At 37.2% G+C, this 22,816-nt stretch overlaps 1 protein-coding gene across 2 annotated transcripts in view; it reads right to left on the bottom strand.

The window, feature by feature from the left end:
• Positions 1 to 22,095, bottom strand: part of LOC143893116 (DNA-binding protein) — a 32,640-nt gene extending 10,545 nt beyond the window's left edge. Inside the window, exons 1-12 of one of the 2 annotated variants that reach the window (XM_077398084.1) lie at positions 21,957 to 22,095; positions 19,697 to 19,801; positions 19,530 to 19,594; positions 16,853 to 16,942; positions 16,650 to 16,733; positions 12,611 to 12,775; positions 12,154 to 12,341; positions 9,430 to 9,502; positions 6,464 to 6,517; positions 5,394 to 5,651; positions 813 to 1,019; positions 563 to 666 (exon numbers count right to left, since the gene is read on the bottom strand). In XM_077398084.1, coding sequence (XP_077254199.1) covers positions 563 to 666; positions 813 to 1,019; positions 5,394 to 5,651; positions 6,464 to 6,517; positions 9,430 to 9,502; positions 12,154 to 12,341; positions 12,611 to 12,775; positions 16,650 to 16,733; positions 16,853 to 16,942; positions 19,530 to 19,594; positions 19,697 to 19,712 — 1,304 coding nt within the window. In that variant the 5' untranslated portion in view covers positions 19,713 to 19,801; positions 21,957 to 22,095. Of the gene's footprint in view, positions 1 to 562; positions 667 to 812; positions 1,020 to 5,393; positions 5,652 to 6,463; positions 6,518 to 9,429; positions 9,503 to 12,153; positions 12,342 to 12,610; positions 12,776 to 16,649; positions 16,734 to 16,852; positions 16,943 to 19,529; positions 19,599 to 19,696; positions 19,802 to 21,956 lie in introns of both variants that reach the window. The other variant, XM_077398083.1, reaches the window with a different exon arrangement.
• Between the last annotated feature and the right edge of the window lie 721 nt (positions 22,096 to 22,816).

The following is a 22,816-nucleotide window of genomic DNA, read 5'->3' as shown; positions in this document are numbered from 1 at the left end:
GAGAATCATGTTTATGTTTAATGGTGTACAGTTGAATGCTTAGATTTTCATTTTCAGGTATTTTTCCTTAAATTTTATCTTTTATTAATTTTTTATCGCTCTCCGATGACTCTCCGACGACTCCCCGGCGAATCTCCGGTGACTCCCCGGCGACTCCCCGACGAATCTCCGACGACTCCCCGGCGAATCCCCGGCGAAAAATCGAATCCCGCTCCCAACCATCCCCGGAACCTTCGAATCCCGCTTTCGATTCCCGAATCGAATCCCGATTTCGAATCCCGCGCTGGCAACCTTGCTCTTAACTACACCCTTGATGGGTCTTGTGGTTAATCCAATTCTTTTTTTTAATCAGTGACACTTATTAACCAACCCCAAAATATCTTCCTAAAAGGTAATTAATGAAAAGCCCAACCCAGCTAGCCAGCCTAAACGTCCCATACTTGATGTTTCTCTATATGTATAATCTTGAACAATTCTAATAGATATATTGAGGGTGTAGTATAAGTTGTAAATAATAAACCATGAAGAACTCCTAGATAATACAGTTAAAAGCAATGGATACCCTGCTATGTCAATGAGAAGAAGGGTTGGTTCTGTGGAAGGTGATCTCTGTACATCTTCAAGATCATAAAGCATATGACCAGCAACACTTGGATGGGCCTTGATCTGTAAGAGCATAGAGTAGAAAAAACAAATTAAGCATGTAGTAATGTGGTCATTTTATTTTTGCAGGTCCTCGTATGGAAGTTTTTCTATTCAATAACATAGAATTTTGCAAATTTAATAAGCCAACAAACAAATATTCTAAGCACCTTACTATCATATAGCTCTTTTGAGGACCAGTTCATAATAAGCTCGTGCATACGGTACTGGACAGTGAGCATGGACATTACTTCCTCTCCATACAAGGTTGCAATGCGTTCAAAGAGGGTTCTTCCTAATCCCTTCCTTTCAGCTTCCACACTCTGAATAGTTGGGGGAAGCTGAAGGTGGTCTCCCGCAAGTATGCATCTCGATCCCTGTGACAGTGAATACACGGAGACAGCATAATTAGACACATAAATTACAGCAAAAGCATATCCCTAGTATAAGAGAGAGACAGGTTATTGACCACAAATAAGGAGGGATTAGCAAAGTCAAAATTAATCAACCCTGGCTCCCTCCTCCAGAGGGAATGTTAAAGCTGAATTTCGATGGATCCTCTCATGGCAATCCTGGTGATGCAGGGATTGGGGGATTATGCAGAGATTCCAAGGGGGATGTTCTCTGGGCTTTCTCGGGCCCCATTGGAGTAGCGGACTCTAATGAAGCGGAAGTGAGAACAGTTCATTGTGGGATCAAGTTTTTGGATAATTCTGCGTTAGATAAGGTGATAGTGGAAGGGGACTCCTCTAATGTTATTCACTGGCTTCTGGGTGCGGCTTCTCCTCCGTGACGTTTTTTATCTTTCTTCGAGGAACTTGATGATTTAGTTCTTGACTCGTCTATAACGTTTAGGCATGTGAGGAGATCAGCTAATTCAGATGCTGACTCCCTAGCAAGGGGTGGTGTTTTTAGGTCTAGTATGGAGCGGTTTGATTATCTCCCACCTTGATTTTGTATTTTCTTTCTCTCTCTTTCTGTAATTTGTTTTGAACCAGCTCGGTTCGCCTTTTAATATATTCTCATTTTACCGTCTCAAAAAAAAAGGTTATTGACCACAAATAAGAAACAAATACTCTTTTGAGTAACCAGCAGTTCTATTAAACAAAACTGAAACTAAAATGCAAGAAGCGGAGATGACCACACTAGGGGACAACTATCGAAAATAAAACTAGAAAAAGGAATCAAAGATACTCAAAACACTTTGTAGGCATGATGACAGATAACATTACAAAAGAATCAATACTAGCCCACATTTAATGTGGCCTTTTAAAGAGAGTATCCACCATATTATGATCAATCCAAGGGATTAGCTTGAGAGTGAGTTAAATTTCTACAAAGATCAACTACTTCGAATAGTGTTTGCAAATCAGCATAAAATCCTAGAAACTCCACCAAATCAGCACAAGCCTAGGTTGCCCCTATTATTACCACCAAATTTTAGTTCGTGGGTGTCAAATGGAAGTGAAACCCATCTAGCTATACCAGGGATTCCAAATCGACAGGAGCATGTCACCCACCAATATGTCCTAAAATTCTTTCCTCGGAAATGACCAATGAATGATGCAAAGCTTGGAGCCATCATTATCTTCAACATTGACAATTCATTATCCTAAAAAATTCTCTTATTCTTCTCTGTTCAAATGCACCATGAAACCATGAAACCACAAACGGCACTATGTGCCAAAGAGAAAAAGGCCCATTTGACTATTGTGAAAGAACTCAATGAAGGTCAATTAACATGTACAAAACCACGCATGACATACTGAAGCTTTTGAAAATGATGCATCATATCGTCATTGCAACCCTACAATGAATGCAAATGTGGTCCGACATCTCATCCGCTTCCCTACACATGATACATCCTATCACATCCACGCGGGGCTGGATCTTATTTACCCGGGCCAAAGAGTAGGAGGGAAAGATGTCAAAAAAGAGAAAAAGGATTTTACTGAAAAACATCCTTGAACATATTTATAAGGGTAAACATGAGCACTTTAAGGAAACCAAGGTGTATAACACTATCACTCTCTTTTTGCTTTAGGTTTCATACTAAAAGGCATCCCCCCAACCTACTATCAGTTTCTCTAGTACTCACTTCTCACTATAAACTCAGGTAAGCATGGCATATTGGAACCTTTCCTAACCACAAATCTTCCAAGAATCTCTACCGATCCAACCATATAGAACTGGAAAAATCAACGGTTTTACTTCCCGGTAACCAAAAAAAAAAGGCTTTTCTCAAACAAACCCTACTGAGGCTCAATAGATCAAGGACCTAAGATCATCCGATGAAGGTATTCCCAAAGGATCTAATCATGTGCACGGGCACAAGCATCGCTCATTACGTGTATGTTAGTAAGGAGCCTAAAACCCCATCTTTTTAACATTTTCCTAACTAATAATAAACCAAACTAACATAGGTTATATTAAATATAATAACTCAAATTAGCTTTGTTACCTAATAAAATATTGAACTGAAAGTTATTGTGATTAACTAAATTTGCCAAAGTAACATAGGTTATAAGAAGCTAGTACCTAATAATATACCTAAATTTAACTAAGTATTTAACAAATGAAACATAAATTGAAAAGGGGCATCTCCCTACGTAAAAGGGGCTAATTTTAGGGAGCATGCTAAACAAAAAGGGGGATTGTTATTAGGGATTTTATGCGGGTGCGTGTGTGTGTTATATTTTTAGGGGGGGGGGGGGTGTTGTTATATTTTTAGGGATTCTAAAGCATGGAGCTGGGGTTTCTTAGATGTTATACACATGAAATAACTTTTAAGAAACAAATCAAGGGGTTTAGAAGAGGAGTCGTGAAGACGGGTGAGTGTGACTGAAACCTTAGCATCACCTCCTGCGGTGGTGCCTACTTCCGGAAAGCGTAGAGACCAACTGATGGCATCCGGCGATGAAGAAAAACATTTGAGAGCTTCGTGAGGAAGAAAAAAGGTGATTGGTGATGGAATGAGGAAGAAAAGAAGAATCGACAGTGGTCGTGAGGAAGAAAACAAAGAAGAAATCAATGCTATTCACAGTCACAGTATGAATCTGACATCCCTTTTGCTCAGTAATCTTTAGTTTTGTTTTATAAAGGGGAACAAGATAATAAGTTTGGAAAAGGGATTTAATCTATAAGAAAGAAGGTTTTTTTTTTTGGAAAAGGGGGAACACATGAAAACCGTGGGAACGGCTAATATGTCACGATACGGGCAATACAATGTGTGTATCTGCCGATATGGCCTACATCGAACCAACATGTGTGCAACATTTTTCAGCTTCTAATATCGGGGTGTTTATTGTATCAGTCTTAGCCGATACGGCTGATATGATATGATACCTTATTTCGAACCACGGAAGGCATTGATTATAGTAACATTTTTAAGTTACACCTAATGACTAGAAGATAAGATAAAGCATATCATTCTAAAAACATACCACACCAGATATCAGAAATTGAAAATTCAGCATCATAAGCAATCGACACTAAAGAGTTGTCTAGCATCCAAATATTTTAGCAAAAAATGCAAGTATTGGGCAATGGTAGGGAGCATTTCAGCGAAGTTCTTGGAGCTCCATGAATGTTGGGAATTAGCGCCATGGAAGAAGAAAGGCAAAATTCTCTGGAAGGTTTCCTTTTAGGCTACTATTTGGGTTCTTTGGAAGGAGCAGAATTCGAGAATATTTAAGGGTTGCTCTAAAGAAGCCCAATTCCTCTTTAATAAGGTGATTTCGTTGACTATATCTTGGGTGAAAACCTTAGAAAGTTTCAGATTTGTCTCGACCTTAGAGCTGGTTGGAGAGTGATTTGTTGGGGCTCTAGCATCGAACCCGAGCGAATTCAAGAATGGAATCGTCCGACACTTGGAACCCTAAAGTTGAACTTCGACAGTTCCAGCTTTGGTAATCCTGGCCCCTCGGGTATTGGAGGTCTGCTTAGGGATGAAACAGGGGAGTTATTTAGGCATTCAGTGGCTCGATTGGGGTAGCGGATGCTAATGACGCAGAAGTCCGGCCCATTCACGAAGGGGTCAAATTTCTTCAGAATGTAGACTTGAATAAGGTAGTGATTGAAGGGGATTCTTTCAATGTGATTAGGTGGCTTTCTTGTTCTCGTGAAGCCCCATGGAGATTCACAGCTCTCTTTGACGAACGTCAAGATACACTGGGCTCAGCATCAGTAGCATTCATTCATGTGAGAAGAACGGCAAAGGGGAGGCGGACAGATTAGCTAGAGAAGGGGTTGTTGGAGAGTCTCTCAAACTCTTTGACTTTCTTCGACCTTAACGGGCAATATTTGATCTTTATTTATTTCTGATATTGTCATATTGTCTGCCTTGTACTTTGGTACCTTCTCGGTCTCGCTGTTACCTAATGAATCAATTTTACCATTCAAAAAAAATGGTAGGAAGCATTTCAAAGTTGAACAATAAATCCATCTTGCTATCCAAATGTCCAATATACAAATAAAACCTCTTAAGCAATAAAAACCATAAAAAAGAAACATAGAGGCATGTGCAAAACTCACGAGAGCAGAAAGGAAACCTTAAACCTTTTAAGTGTAATCTGGTCGATGGACCAGATAGCTTATCTGGTCGATTGACCAAAAACACTTTCCCCTATATATATATATATATATATATATATATATATATATATATATATATATATATATATATATATAGAGAGAGAGAGAGAGAGAGAGAGAGAGAGAGATGAACAGTAACAGAGAATAGAAAGTCACACCTTCAACAAAGCTATCCAACATGCCACCTCAAGCGCCTGAGCAGCTTCATCAATAATAACCAAATCAAATGTAACACCCTCCAGTTTGCGAGAAACTGCACCAGTCAGTGTTGTCAACACCACATCTGCATTCTTAATTACGTCTGTAACTGCCAGCTGCTGCCTTTTCCGCTCCTCCTTCGCAAGGGTCTTAAGCTCCTTCCTGATGTCCCTTTTTGTATTTCTATCTTTCGTTTTTAAAAGCTTCCCATTCAGTATCTGCCAAAGAAAAATGAAGACCATGTCCAATGAAAAGCATAAAATGAGAGGGAAGTCTTAGGAAGGCGGCCATCACAGATGGTCTGGAGAAAGCAAAGAACGTGTTAATTCATTAAATACAGTGAAGCTAATGTGCATATCAATGTATAAAAGCTCGTCTGATTGACTTAGAACTTGGGTGAGTCGACCCAGTTGATCGGTCAAAATTCAACAAGAAGATCACTGACTCAAGCAGCTTTTAAACCTCAACAAGCCAATAGAATATTTGCTTGGGTCAATGAATAAGTTGGATGAGATTTAACATTTTAACAGTACATTGACTCATTCGACTCACTGGGACCCTCAACCAAACTCTAAGCTAAGTTTGTGGTTTTCTGTTTCATAACCATCTGAGACATCATTAAGAGAAGGGAACTCAAAGTTGTAGAGCAGACACACAAATAGCTGCTCATTGTCCAAATATATGGTATCCAGGATTGGTTTTAAATTTCAGCCGAAATACCGAAATTATATACGTAATTTCTCCACCACTTTATGCCCAGAAGGAATATACAGAACACTGTTATATTGTTGATCAGAAAGTAGCAACAGAATATTTAGGTTTAAAATAAAGTTTAGAGGATTACCTCAAGTTGGAAATATTATAATAACAAAATGATATCACATGGAAGAACTATTACAAAGGTTTAAAGAACTGAACGTGCACTTATGGTCTTATTGATTAAATATCAAAGAATCACTCGGACCAGTCTAAACTTCAAATATCAATATCAAAAATGAAAAATCCATATTGAATTCTTAATATAATTTACCTTCATTTCCTTGCGAATATCATTTGCAAGGGCACTATTATCCCCTCGCAGAACCTAACAAGAAAACAGTAAAGAAGGGAGTATGATAATGGAAGGTCAAAACAAGGCACGAAAAGTATTATTCGGAACAAAAACATCATCAATTGTTCGACCCAGCCATAATCAAACACAAGAGTGGATATGAATATAGGGAAGGGAGAAAAGGAAAGATAATAGCTCGCATCTAGACTGAAATAATAGACAACCAAGATCATTCACACTTGCTTTAGAAAGTTTACAATAATGTCTTTATAATACGAAGAACATTGTGGGATCTGAAGGGAACATGTTCTCATCAGTAAATCTTCAGAAATTGACTAAAGCTCTAACAAGCATAGGGTGACTATTTTTGGCTGCCCTTGTTCAAAAGGCACAAGACAATATCTAATTGTGTTGATTCAGCATCATGAATACGCGAACACCATGTCCAAGGTTTAAAATTTCGGTTTCGGTTTCAGTTTTGGACATAGCCAAAACCGAAATTTCTGCTGAAATTCGGTAAATTAACAATTTTCAAACTTGTGCCAAAATTTCAGCTGGAATTATGGAAAATAAATAAATTTCAGAAAAAAAATTAAAAAATTACATTTTCCCGAAATTTTGGCCGAAATTGCCAAAATTTTGGATTTAGGTGATTTCGGTGTCGGTCCAAACCGAAATCCGAAATTTCGGTATTTCGGCCAAAAATTAAAACCATGATCATGTCAATAAATATACACAATCCAAGGCACTTAAAAACAAGGGAAAAAAATAAAACATGAACAGCAAACAGAGATGAGTTTAACGTTTCAAAGAATCTACTGGACATTATGTAGAATGTCAAGACCTATATGCCATTGTTGAAGGGAAAAGATCATATTATAATTATTTAGAGTCCGTTTATGTGTTGATGAACAGGTAGCCCAGCCCATTGGGCACCCAGGCTGCCAATCATTTAACAGGCACATCTAACTGAGATCGCCTTGTCGGTCATCTTACAAGATACTACACTTCAACCTTTAGGGTGGTATACCAGCTCAGCCATCATGATCCAAGGCCTCAATATTCCTATATGGATTCTAGAGAGCATTAATGCCTAGCCTCTTTTAAGGTATTACCGCGACAGATGGAAGAAACTGGGGATACAGACATTGGTGGCCAGTGCATCTGTGTGTTGGTAAAAAAACAATGAATAGATAAACAGGAAGACCTACCTAATTTGTACAAATGCAATTGGTGAGAAGTTGATAAAGGTTGCTCATACGAGGGGTAGAGGACAGATTAATCACAGATGGAACAACAAGGGATGAAATTCCAGTTGTACATATGGTCATATTTCTTGCGTCAGATTTTGTGCACACCTTTAAGCATGGTTTTAAATTTCGTCCGAAATACCAAAATTTCGAAGGACCGAAATTTAAAACGGAAACTGAAATTTAAAAATTTCCGCCGAAATTATAAGATTTTCACTGAAATTTCCACCGAAACCGAAATTGCCCCTGAAATTTCGTTTTCGGCTGAGGCTGAAACCAAAACCAAAATTTCAATCCTTGCCTTTAAGAGGGGTACTATTTCTAGTAAAGTGGAAGCATGGAATCGTCTACCAGCATAAGGATGCAAAATGTTGTGAAGGACCAGAAGCAGAGAACAGTGGCAAAAGTCGGCCACAATTGGTGCGAATAGGGCAGACATATGCACAAAGAAGGTTCAATAGGAGTTTCACAAATTTGCAAATCAATATGAACATTAGGGCCCGTTTGGATACCTCATATTTTGTATTTGGATTTGTAATTGAGTTTTGAATACAAAATGAATAGATCTGCCAGCTCATGTTGAGGGAGATAGAGAGGGGAGGCAATACTTCCTACTGGAGGGAAGAGGTTGAGGAGCAAAGAGGGTGAAGGAAACTGCCAGATCTGTGGATTTCCAATTACTTATTTCCATAGCATATTTGGAAATCCGATTTTTTTCACTGTCAGTAGCTGATTTGGAAATCCAAGGATTTGATCCGGATCCAAATCGCAACGCAAAATGGGCTGCAAATGTGAAAATCCAAATCAAAATCTTCTCGGCATCCAAACGGACCCTTAAGGAAATGAATATGAACAGTGACATGGCACTCCAGTACAAATTATAGAACATGGCCTGCAAATAGGAACAGAACTTGAACTTATCATGGATGTGAGAGTTCGAGTGGTGTTGGTGTTGAAAGTTCCACTGGTTATGGAGCGATTGATAAATCTCCTGAGTGAGTGGAGTGCCTTGGTATGGGACTATGGGTACACATATAGCACAAGCACATAAACATGGTTACAAAGCAAGTCATATGGGTACGGGATGTCATATGGCTCATATGCGTACATAATTTGTGTTTATTCTAGCATTTTATCTTAAATTTCCATAATTTGAATCCGTTTACGTCATTTTACAAGGCTTACATCTAAACTAGCATAATTTTCTTTTTGTGGCAACAAAAATGCATATTGAAACCAAAGCCTAAATACTTGATCTCGTGATCATAAATCTGCATTCCAACATCTCAAGGGAATTTGCTATGCCAAAAACAGAGGAGCGAAAACTTCTAGTTTTGATAAAGCAAGAAATGTGAAAGGAGATAACCTGAGGAAACAGAAATATCTAATTTTCATCGCAGAAAAACCTACAATTAAACAGGTATGAGGTATGATAAAAAAATGAATGCATACGAAATCTAATCAGTTCACCTTGCCCTTAATCAAACTAAAGATTCAAGGCAAACAGTGAAGTTAGAAAATGATTTTTCACATGATTTAAATATCAATTGTTAGTAAATCGGATAAAAATCAAATAACTAATATTAATAATAAATTCTCTCTTACAATTAGAGAAATCATGATCAACTCCCACTTCCCAGTAAAAGGCCCTCTAATAAGAAAATATTTTCTGTTACTTCCTGAAGATATTCATACCTGCGCGTCAAGTGCGCTCTCCAATACTTGAGGAAGAAGGCGTGCAGGATGCCCCAACCTTACCAGCTTTACCCTAGATGAAGGAATAGCCAATGCATGTAAGTAATACAAACATACACTTCCTGTTTGACAAAAACTGAATAAAGAAAAATTCAAATAATATCAACAAATTCATCCTGCATTAAGTAGGTTCAATTGAACTTGACTCAAGCAAGCAAATTGATTAAAAGAAAAACATCTACAAACAAGTATTCCCTAAGCAAAGATGGTTCAACCCATGTGATGAAAGAGTACGTACGTCCAAATGAACTCCACTCAAGCAAGGAAATTGATTAAAAGGATAACATCTACAAACCAGCATTCCTTGGGGTTCTCTAGGGTTTTTCATCTTCACGAACAAGATAGAACACTACCCGTCCTTCCTCTGTTACAGCTCTTCCTTCTTCTAAGGTTAGCTAATGGGGACATCAACAATAGGCGTGGATTCAAGGTTTACAAGTGCAGACATGGACGAGACTAATGGTGGAGACTCTAGCATGGGCTACAAACATGGGTGTCTTTTTTATTATTTATTTTCTATTTTCGTCATTTTATTTGTAGCCTACTTTTTAGGTATCAAATCTCATCCGTTTGGTGTGTTTTTTGGTATTATTAGAAAGGTTTTTCAATTACCTATCTCATGAGCCCAAGATCGCATGATTTGGATGTGATTTGAGCAAGTTATAGGTGTTTTAGAAAGTGGTATAGGTCTATAACGGGATTACTATTTTAGGTAAGTTTTAACTTTATCTAGTTTACATTGAATTAGATGAATGGTTGAGATTAGTTGCTTAGGTTTTAAGTTATCTTCTAGGGTTTCTTTTCTTATAAATACATCTTATGAAAGCAATGTAAGGGACTTTTGAATATTAAATAGAATTGACGTTTTGCTTGAAGCTAGAAATTTGGGTTTTCTTCTTCTCTCTTCTTCTTGTGGTTTGGAACCATCTGCTCTCATCTCATCTATTCTCTTCTATTTCTTCAATCAAATCAGCACAAACAAGGTTAGTAAATCAGATTTTCTATTTTCTTTATTCTTGAACCCTAAAACTAGAAAAACCCAAAATCCATAGATCTCCCTTGTTCTTCAAGATCTTGTTTTGAGATTTTGAGGGATTATTTTAGTTATTAAACCTCACCTAAAACTCACAAGAATCTCAACTTTCAAACCTTTTTGAACCCTATTGCAAGTTCTTACCCTTTTCAAGCTTAGAAACCCTTTTTAAAGATCCATAGCCTAAACCTACCATCAAATCAGAACCTAAACTCTAGAATTATCTTTCTTTTACCTACCCAAACCCTTACCTAAGATCTGGACAACAGTTTCCTTCAATTTCCAGATTTGCAGAAATTACCAAAATATCCCTACGGCCTAAATTTGGATTGTTTTGACCCAATTCCTGCTGCTGGACATTTTTTTGTTTTTCTTCATTGAATATTATTAATTTCTCATGCTTTTGTTACATCTAATTGATAAGTCTTACATTATCTTTTATTTCTTTTAATTGGTTGCATGCGTAGGCCTAGTTTCATGAAAATTTTCTAAAGGATTCATTAGCTGACCCCAACTAGTTTGGGACAAAGGCTTAGTTGAGTTAGTTGAGTTGAGTATGCGTAGGCCTAGTTTCGGACTAATCTTTCTATTATCAATTCATCTAACGAATCCTTATCGCTTCGATTGATTTGTATAAGGTTTAGTTCATGCTTAATTACGATCTTTACAATTATTTATGCTATTTAAGTCTCAATATTGTCGCTGCCCATGATTAATTAGGCGTTAATTCAGCCCTAGGTTAGTTGTTAAGTGTTCTTTTAGTTTTCCACGTAAGCCCTAAACTGTCCTAAAGTCTTAATCCCATTAGGAGTGTAGGATTTTCCCTAAATTAGGTATTGTCCCTCATCATTAGCCCTCGGTTTGAACAATGCCTGATTTATCAATTGTTTATCATTTATGGCCTATAGTTATCCCAATTGGAAGAAGTGCACTGCAACTCCTACTAAGGTACCAAAAGAAAATGCACTCCCTGAGCTAGTTAATGCTATGGTTTATGAGAAGTCTAATGGGAGAATGAGGATCTTGAGTTTGAGATGTTCGAAGGAAACCCAAAATCCTGTGGATTCTCTCTTGTAGATCAAACCGACCACGTCAGAAGGCATACATAAGAAAAAGAAGGAATTTGGAAAAAAAAATTGAAACCAAGTGTGCATGAGCATCAAGGTAACTACTTGAGGGAGTGCAGAGCAAAGATGGTTTTTCCGGAGGAAGACAATGAAGAGAAGATGAAACAGACTCAGGCTGTACCAGCAGAGGATGTTAATAAAGATAGCTCCAAAAAATAAAAAATAAATAAAAACATGAATAAGAGAAGAAAAATGAAAAGCAAAGAAACTTTTAGTCCAAAGCAAAGACAGAATTAATGTATGACTGTCACATTATGCCACAAGTGTGACAAGATCATAAGAAATGAAAGCCAAAGTAAAAAGTGCCCCAAAATGCCTGGGAGAAGTTTCCTTTTTTATGGAAAGAACCCTTTTGATGATATAAAAAACATGTATATGGTGTAACAAAAGACACATAAGACAAAATTTAGAGCCCCATTTATGTCACAGAAAATATTTCTTAAATGGAGAGAATCCATAATTCATGGAATACAAGTTTCCACCATAATAGCAAGCCCACAGTACCTGTAAGGAAACAGTCTTTCGACAATGTTGTCGACAGCAACATTAGAAGCAGCACAGGCAAGAATCTTTGATCCACGTTTCACTTCCTGTAAGATAATCTCCACCACAGTCGTCGTCTTTCCAGTTCCCGGAGGCCCATGCAACAAAAATATGTCCCGGGATAAGAGAGCCTTTGAGATGGCACCTTTCTACACGAAACCACATTCATATTAATGGAACCAAAAACAATCATATATAGATACACCCACTTAATATAATAAGGAACTTCAAAATGTTTTTAAACAAATATATGATCCGAACGTTTATAAATAGTACTTGCTTAGACATTTCACCAAGAAAGCTATTCAAAAGAATTTTAATTGCAATTGTTGAATGTCAGGGGAACAAATCGCCCTACATTCCACCTTTATCAATCCAATTCATGCAACAATAAGGCCACAATGGGAGGAACAAACACCTGTGAATGATCAAGGTTCCGGTTAAATGGGGTAAATGGCAGTGCTTTCTTTGATACTGCAGGTAATTTCTCTCCAAATAATACGGGAATCAGATCTGAAGCAGGTCCTTTTTGAACACCCTTGCTAAGTTGTATTAAAGCATCCTTCATCCTACGATATGTTACCTACACAAAGAATTGAGGACGATGGATTACAAAAGTCAAGATAAATAATGTCACACTGAAATCTCAGTCAATTTTAATTGCATTTCATAATGACATCTCATTGGCTTATGTTAAGCCGATTTTTAGAGGATGAAACGCTCCTCAATATGAATAGCTCCAATCTGAAACCAGAAGGTGTCGCTATGCATAATTAATTGTTGGCATGCAGGAGTGTTATGGACCTACAGCTTATCACAAATCTTGATCTCTATTTTCAACCAGAGCAAGAAGTTCATAACACATCCAAGGCTCAAATATCAGCCAAGGCATGTAAGAACAACTAATTAATATGACAACTCATTTGATGGTCCACTGTTTTCTATCATTATCTAGCATGGATCAAAAACCTTTTAGACAAGGCTACACCAAACTTGAGTATATTTGAGCACCTAGCTTAAACCATAACCTCTTCAAAGTACTTACACTGCAGTTGCCAAGGTGAAGGTGACGGGGATCGTAGACGTCCCTTATGGGTTTATTCTAGGCGGGGCCGCACTTAGAGGGCCCCATAGGGATCTTTTTATTGTTCGTAGGGACAATTTGGGGATTATTTGTTGTTCATAGGGACATTTTGGGGATTATTTGTACTTCGTAGGGACATTTTGGGAATTTTTTATTTTATTAGGGTTATTTTGGTCTTTTATCAATTTTAGGGACATGTTAATCTTTTTTATTATTGTTGATGCCCATATAGAGGCCAGTTGTAGACTTTACATTCACTTTTTGATGATTTAATTGAGTTAATGAGATTTCTCCTGCTTCCAGCTCTCCTCTATTATTCCTCCTCTTCTTCTCATTCTTCTTATTCTATTCTTCTCCCTCTTTTCTCTTATTCTTCTCTCCCTAGCCTGCATCAGAAGGCCTATTTAGCGGAGTCCAGCACCTAATGGGAAAGGGGATTTTAGACTCAGCTTTGAAGGAGATCAGCTTTGTTTTAGCTATTTCTGCTTTTAGATTCTCGGTACCATCAGCTGATTCACGTTGATATGGCTAATACATGTCATCAACATGAGGGATATGTATCTTTTGGCCTTCGGCCGATTTGCTAATTGGTATCGATATATTGAACCATAGTTATGAACTTTTGATTGCTTTATGCAAAGGAAATCATCATTGTATGCTGCATCCCATTTCTAATTTTGTAAAGTATGAATCTTTGTCTCCAACATATCAAGCCTCTCTTCTATTTTATTTATGCTTATTCATTGTAATATTGAAGAAGATATCTCCCAACCAAAGTGAAAGGAGGCGGTGTGGGAAGAGATGAAGGCGGTGCTAAAAAAAATCAGACCTTGGAAATTGTAGATCTACATGAAGGGAAAGAGGCAATAGGTTGTAAATGGGTGTTTAATGTGAAGCACAAGGCCAATGGATCAGTTGATAGATACAAAGCAAGGTTGGTGAACTATTTAGTAAAGTTTATCATTGCAGTCATAGTATACAGGTATGACAATATTGTGAAAAGTAAATAGCCTACAGAAATTTATCAGTTGAAAGGTTTTTCAGCTGCTGAATTTGAAATTAGAGATGGGTTGGTTAAAATATTTCCAGGTGATTGAAGTAGCACAGTAAAAACCGGGAATAATCAGCTCCCATAGAAAGTATGCCCTACATTTGCTGAAAGAAATTGGGATGTCAGGTGGGTTCTTGTCCAGCAATGACTCCAATCGGCCATAACCACAAGTTCGGTGAAAATGATGGCGATCTTCTTCCTAATATGTGACCATCCCAGAGACTAGTTGGTTTTCTGTTATATTTATTACTAACCAGACGAGATAAAGATTATATGGTGAGCATGGATACTCAATATATGCTTGCACGGTTGCACCAAGGTCAACTCCTCTTGAGGCTGTAGAGAGAATATTGAGGTACCTTAAGTCCTCTCTTGGGAGAGGCTTTCTGTTTTCTAACCATGCATATCTTATTCTTCAGGTCGAAGCATGTACTGATCTCTGTCACAAATATCACTCGGGAATTTCTTGGTAAGGGAAAAATCTCGGGATATATTATTATTTTTTCGGGTTTATATTGGGAAAAAACGATAAAGATAAAATTATTTAAAAATATATAAATGAAGGAGAAAAAAAAAAGGTATAAAAAATATATATCGTAAAAATATTGTGATATCATCACAATAAATGAACATATCTCTATATTTTTTAAATTCACGAGATTATTTCGGGATTTTGTCGTTTTATCAAAATATCGCGATAAAATCGCTATATTTTGAAAATATCGGAGATATTTGTGACATAGATTGATGAAAACTAGGCAAGATTTGTGCATGATCGTAGGTCCCCTAGAGGAAATTGTACGGTTGTACCTTTGTTCTAATTATATTGAGAAATAAGAAAAGTCTGTGGTCTCTGGATCAAGTATCGAAGAAGAATACAAGGCTTATGGCTGATGGAGTTGCAAAAACCCTTTGATTAAATTTTATTTTTATTTGAGCTGGGGATACAAGTAGGCAATCCCATGAAGTTTTATTTTGACAAGAGCACTGCTAGGAAAACGGGAATCCATTTTGGGGAAAAAAGGGGCATCAATCAACGGAGCCACATCCACTAAAGGACAAAGAAATGGAGTTGAAATCCCCATAAAAGCAATAAATACACCTTTAAAAAGGACAAATCAACGGCCATGTTCATCCCATTTTTATTTTCAACACGGAACCCCGTTTTCAAAATGTTTTCCTTTTGACAATAAGGCTGATATAAGTATAGCTCATAATCTAGTACAGCATGATAGAACAAAACAAATTGAATTGGATTGGCATTTTATTAGAGAAAGGGTGGATTGTAGGCATGTAGGAGCATTTTAGTCATTATCGTGTCTATGATACAATGAAATGTCAAAAAAGAAGCAGCATCCATGGTCGTGTTAGATTTAAATTTTCTGTCCTCTCTTCTTTTCTTTCTTCCTTTCCTTCTTCCTTCTTCTTCCACAATTATCAGCAGGGTAAGTTTCAACTGAAAAAAAATGGTGAAACCTTAATTTGTAAGTGTTTGAGAAAATTAGAGAGAAACAACTGAAGTTCCAATAAAGAGAAATGCCTTGGTTTCTCAAAAAAGTTAAGGAAACGAAACGAAAGAGAAGAAGAGAAAAGGAGGGGGATGGGCATCACAATGAAATTCCACAACTGTTTTGGAAAATTAAAGAGAAACATATGAAACTCAGCAAAAGAAAAACTCCTTGGCTTCTCAAAAACATTGCCGAAACAAAGGATAGAGAGGAAGAAAAGAGGAGGTAGATGGGCTATGCAATGTCTAGCAAAATCTTTGCTGCCCATTGAAGCTGGATGCAAATGCCTAGCAAAATATTTCCAGCCTATTCAAGCTTGGTACAAAAGCTGGGACATGGTAGTTTTCCCAGAATATCACATATCGTTATAAAACTAAGATACCGAATTCCAGCTTTCAGCTCGAATTGCACTTATTTTCATTATTCCAAGATATGGTTGGGCTACTGATATATGAACTCCTGGTTAGCTGTGCAACAAATGGTGCATAAATTTATATCCGGGAATAGATCCTGTCAAGGACAGCCTATCCTGCAACAAAGCAACCCCAATATGTTGCTGATGAGTATAAATGATAAAGTACTAATTTACTATGGGCATGCAGATCAAAAATAATGAATAGAGATGAGTTACAAGCCAAAATACCATGGTTTCAGACATTTAAAGGTTTCCAGCATCACGTTAAAGCATCCGGAATAGTAACAAAATGATACTCTCTTTGTGATATCTATTTACCAGCCAAAATGAAAAAAGAAAAAAAAATCTAAATATAGAAAACTGAGCTAGCAAGTGTAAGCAGGTGACAATGAAATATACCTCATTTGCAACCTTCTCAAGACGTAGAGGGCTGTTTAAACCATCTTCAGGAATATCATCAAAAGCAACTATAATAGAAGAGTCCTGTCCAATATTATCAACAAGTTATAGTCATTAGTTGAAAATACAAAATTCTACCACGTCTAAAGAAAATGGCAAGCTATGAACGCAATTATTCAAGATTTTTTAGTGAATGGAATTACCTTTAGACGATATACTACACCTTGTCCGAGGGAAGCAGACCCTAGCTCAGCCTTGTTAGGTTTCAAAACAACTACATCATGTGGCCCAAACTGCAAACAAGATATTGACAAGTAACCTATCTCAAAAGAAAAGGAAGAAACTAAAGCAGGAAAAAAAAGGATGGCCCCCCAATGACAGCACATCCACAACCAGGTAAAAATCAAATTAGCAAACTCTGAAAACAAGGAAAATAACAATAGATAGCAGATCCCAGTAAGAGCCAGAAAAAAACAAATTATAAACTTTCAAAAGAGACACAAATGACGACACTTTAAGACCAAATCCAATCATCCCAAGCAATCTTCAAGAAGAAAATCCACCAATTCTTATGTTTGAATTTTGATCGAGTGGAAAAAACGTTACCAATCGCAAAACCTATTATGAAGCCACTGGTCTAGAATAAGCCCAAAATAGAATGGCATATGTCCCCACATTATTACAAGATTGGAAGGCATTTGCCAAGTAGTTGGCAATACATGCATAAAACACCATAATCGCTAACTTATCAACCAAGTTGGTTGCTCTACTGTAGATCTGAATATTTTTCTGGTCAAAGGCGAAGACATTGCTTTGTCTGTTTCTTAGAACTGGTGGAAAGCCAGCCATTGGCAGCAGATGACAATCCTTAACCAGTCTTATTTAGCTTATAAAATCTCCTTTGATCCGAAGTGGTGCTTTTGAAATTTACTCGAGCAGCTGTGAACTATGCACAGCCGACACCACATAGGGGGAGAGCGGGGGCCTCATTGTCAGTAAATATCTGCCATCTTCTGCCTTTCTAGGATCATCATTGCTAGTACCATGGAACTCAGCAAGCTAAAAGAGGGGCCTAGGAAACACCGTCACTGTGACTGATAGTATATAGGTCTTTTAATAGTTTGCCAATATAACTGCCGGTGTACCAGTCCTTTCTGCTATAGATAATTTTCTGGCCAAGGGATGCATTTTTTGGTCTGATTCTAAGTATTTAGGAACAAACAACCATGGCAGAAGAACACCATCCTTAACCCATCCGATTCCATTCATAATATTTCCCTTAAGCAAAAGTGGTACAAAAGGATTTTGCACAATCATTCTCAATGAATCGACAACACAAGTTCCACTCCGATGTTTCAATGCCTTTCCAAGCTCCACCTTAATTATCATCCCTTTAATTGCCATTTCTTATGCAAAACCATCTGCTTCAATAGTGACCACATCATAAAAGAATCCAGTAGGATCTAATACAGAAAGTTTTATTGGGTACAAAATCAGTTCTCTATGTCATAGGGATTAGTCCGCCCTAAAATAGGGTGAGGATACCCTATGTCATCAAAAAAAAAAATAATCAGTTCTCTTACCCTAAAGTCACAAGTTTGACAGAGTTTTAGACCCTTGTAGATCCGAAAACCGTAATTGGGCAGCAAATAGTTAGCAAACATGAGAGGAAAAAAACGGGAACCCAAAAATACCGGTTTGGCACAACTTAAGTCCAAAAATTTAAATCAAAAAATGCCTAAAAATCTAGAAGAGCAAAAATCAAGTGGCACCAAGTATGGGTTTATTACTATGGTCCTGCTAAATATAAGACAGTATACAAAATGTAAATACACAAATATATAAGACTAAGTATAAGACTAAGCATATAAGAAAATATTAAAACCCCAACAAACACAAATGCACATAATCTAACAATATTTCATATTGATACCTCTGAATTAGAGAGGACATTTAAGCTTTTTTTGTAGCCCAGCGGCTCATGTGATGAAATGCATTCTTTAAGTGGAGCTCATCAAATGACTCACTTCCTTTTCGATCTATTGTCACTCTTTCTCTCATTTTATTTTTCGTTTTTCTTATGGTTTCCTTCGTCTCTTGTGCATCTTGCTTGGGTGTAGGTGTAAGGTTAGCTATGCTTGAAAGAGGGGTTTTGCAACAAGCAAAACTCATCCAATCTTGATCAGGCATGAATTGCACCCTACTGTAAAACTTGAGCAAGGAAAAAGGGGGAGCAAGGAGATTCAACTGTTGAGGGCTAGAAAGCGTCATGGCCCTCATCATTTCTTCACTTTGTGCTCTGCCGATTTGAACCATCAATTTATGCAGATGCTCTTCTCCTCAACATTGATGCCTCCATCTCACCTGTGCATCCAATGCTAGGCTTCATAGCTCAACAAAGATACCTCAATCTTGATGCATTTCATCAATAGAAAGAGCTCGACTGGATTCAATAGGGAAAAGGAGAAAGAGAAAAAAATGGGGAAACAGGAAAGGACAGAAGAAATCCTAACAGGAGAGAAACTCTTCAACTTCCGCATTTTTTTTTAAGATTTTATTAGAAAATAAAAATAAATAAATAAATGTAGTACATTTTTATTTTTTATTTTATTTTGAATGGTATAAATAAATGTAGTACATGGGATTCTTTTTTATTGTTTTCAAAGCATTGAAATTTATGAAGTTTCACGGAGAAAAACATCATTTAGTACATTTCTGGAAAAAATAAAGTGATTTTTCTAGAAACCAAGTTTCATTAAGTATGGTTCATAATTAGAACATGATGCATAAACACTGAATTAGAACATGTCCTTTAATCATGAGTAAGAAGATATTTAGGATAAACGAAATTTAGATCTATTTACTCATTAGCATCTTCACCTTATGAGTGGGAAGAACATCTCCCTTAGTAGATTGCAACTCAAGAAGAGCTTTCCCCATCAGTCCTGTCTAGAGTTAGAGCCAAATTAGCATATAGAGACAGGCAGGAAATTCATTTTTAGAGAGAGATGCTCTAAAGATCAAGTCAATTAAACATGCACCCAGACCTGAGAATCTGTGCATTTCAAATTACAAATGGTAGAGCCTTTCTTCTGAGCCACATCTATATTCCTTGATGAGCCTGAATTTATAGAGGCTGCAATTTCAGCTTCCTGCTAACAGGGAAAAAAACATTATCAGCCACTAACTACGCCAACTGTTGACAGCTGTACAACATACTCCAGAATAACAGCATTATGTAGAACTAGCACAGTAACATCAGCATTAAACATCTGGTTGCTTGAGAATGAAGATTCGAACAAGGTGGTAATTGAAGGGGACTCACTAAATATGATCAGATGGCTAGGATTACATCCGGTTCCTTGGAAATTTGCCACCTTTTTTTATGAAATTCAAGACAGGATTGGGATGGTGCCGTTATCCTTCACCCACATTAGACGCTTGACAAATGGCGAGGCGGATAGATTAGCTAGAGAGGGTGCCTCTAAGGAGATTCTGGAACTCTATGATTATCTTCCTCCCTGAGGGATCCTTAGTGTTGTCTTTTATGTTTATGCTTATTGTAATTTTATAGTTGTGGGACCCTCTTGGTCTCGTCTGTCTAGTAATAAAATCATCCTTACCATTCAAAAAACATCAGCATTAAACATGAAGATAGGGTAATTATTTTCAGAAGGACCTCTTCATATCTAGACTGCAGTTAATAAAGAACCCTTTTCTCCCTAAACATGCCCATACACATACATAAACCATAGGATTGTGAAGATAAAGAGGATCTTAATTTAGATCCCGAAAGAGGAGAGTCGCTTGTGATCCAAAGATTAATGGTCTCACCTAAGCAAGATTTAGACATAAAAATTCCAAAGAGTGATGAATAGAAAAGAGTTGTGATGAAGAGAAGAGTTGATGTATCGAGCTTATTTTCAATGGCTCTAGCCTTGGAAACCAAGGTCCGGTCAGCATTGGGGGTGTTCTTAGGGATGAAGAGGGGGTGGTGAAGTGGGCCTTTGCGCATCCTATTGGCACTACTAACTCTAATGAGGCGGAAGTCTGAGCGGTTCATCACAGAGTCAAATTGCTTATAGGAGAAGACTTCAATCGAGTGGTGGTGGAGGGTGACTCCTTATATGTGATTTGATGGTTCTCCGGTTCTCATATATTCCCTTGGCGGTTTGCGGATCTTTTTAATGAGTTTAGGGAAATTATGGGCCCCGCTAGTGTTTCCTTTCGTCACATTAGAAGATCGGCCAATGGTGTGGCGGATAAGCATGCTAGGAGCAGTGTTCATCTTGAGTCATTGGAAAAATATGACTTCCTCCCTCCTTGAGCTATTCAATCTATTTTCTCTCTTTGTTTGTCTAGCTTTACCTTTTCTCTGTATGTATTTTTTGACCATCTTGGTCTTTTTAATATATTTCACCATTCAAAAAAAAGAAAAGAAAAGTTGTGATGAAGAGAGAGAGAGAGAGAGAGAGAGAGAGAGAGAGAGAGAGGAGTTCGTGCTTTTAGTGTGTCAAACAAGAGAGAGCAGCAAATCTTATATAAGAACTTGGGAAATTACATGTAAAGGGCTGAACAGCTCTCTTTCTTTAATATCAAACCATTTCAATTGAAATGTATGAAAACATTTAAAATGTAAAGGACAAACATATTTAAAAAAATGTAAATCACATGTAAGGCTATAAAGAAGTGATAGTAAGCCGTCCAAAAGAAAAACATGACTGGTGTGTCCAAGTCTTTTGTGACATATATCAAAGTGTCCTGTGCTACTCATGCGACTAGAAATAGATTTTGGTTCTCAATCATAGTGATTTAGAAAAATCTGAAGAGCTTTTCTTCTTTCAAAGACGAAAGTTGATTTAAAACAAATCATGGTGTAAATGAAAAGAGGAAGGAAAGTAAGTTTTGAAAATACAAACATGTTCACAGCACTGATCAACTTCAAAGTTTAACCGTAGAACAATCAATCATATATCGGTAAAAATGACAAGTGCCCATGTAACAATTAATTCTTAGATCTTGGATCCAAGGGATATCATTCCAATATTACCAGCAGAGAAATTCACTAGGATCAATCAACATACATCCTTGATTTTCATGATTTAGACTGTTAATCAATAACAAAGAAATTCCACATAAATGCTTAAAATTAAAACTTTTTTGAAGAAGAAGACCCATTATAAATGAGCGCTAGAAAATGATGGAATGATAGAAATTAATGAATTTCGTGTGCGGGTATCGATTAATGAAGAGGAAATGAGAAATAACACATCATTATAGAGAGGGACAGAGAAGGGTATATATGACCTTTTCCATGTCGATTAGAGGAGCCATGATAGAAACAAATTGTTGCAGAGAAATAGAAGGAGAGTTCTTGTTGGTTTTCCCTCCTTCCATGGCTGCTTTAGAGAAGGGAGAGAGACCAACACTTCTACTGAGATATAACGCCATTCATTCATTTTTATTTACCCTCGTTTGGTATGGCATTCGATTGATTACCCTCGTTTTCTCGAAAATTACGAAAATACCAAACCCGCTCAACTCAACTCAACTCAACTCAACTAAACTCAACTCAACTCAACTCAACTCAACTCAACTCAACAAAGCCTTTGTCCCAGACTAGTTGGGGTCGGCTAAATGAATCCTTAGAAAAAATTCATAAATAAGGTAAAAGGAATCTATCAGGCTCTAATCCTAGTTCTAGTTAGGTTCTTCTACATGGATCATTTTCTTCCATTCTATCATATCCATGGTCATGTTCTCTGTTATGCTCCTAGCTATCAAGTCTTTCCTCACTGTTTCTACCAGTGGCGGAGCTAGGATTTATGCATAAGGGGGCAGACTTCAAATTTTAAAGGCGCTGGGCCCAATTGAGTTGGGCCTATTAAGGAGTTTGGCCAAACTCAACATGGGCAGCTGCCCCCTTTATGCTACATGTAGCTCCGCCCCTAACCCTACCCTACCCAAGATAGTTTCTCGGGTTGGGTCGGGTCGGGTTTTCATTTTTTTAGGGTAGGATAGTGACTAATTTTTTAAATATTGTAGAAAAAAAAACAAATCTTCACACTAAAAATTTCTAAATTCATATCATCAAGTGTATAACTTTAAGAAGCACACTATATTTTCACATAATAGACATGATCACCTCAATGAAAATAATTGTATCA

The sequence above is a fragment of the Tasmannia lanceolata genome, unplaced genomic scaffold (assembly GCF_043159265.1).
Source record: "Tasmannia lanceolata isolate RefF3 unplaced genomic scaffold, GAP_Taslan_0.1 ptg000015l, whole genome shotgun sequence".
Classification (NCBI taxonomy): domain Eukaryota; kingdom Viridiplantae; phylum Streptophyta; class Magnoliopsida; order Canellales; family Winteraceae; genus Tasmannia; species Tasmannia lanceolata.
This window is presented reverse-complemented; position numbering and strand designations above follow the sequence as displayed.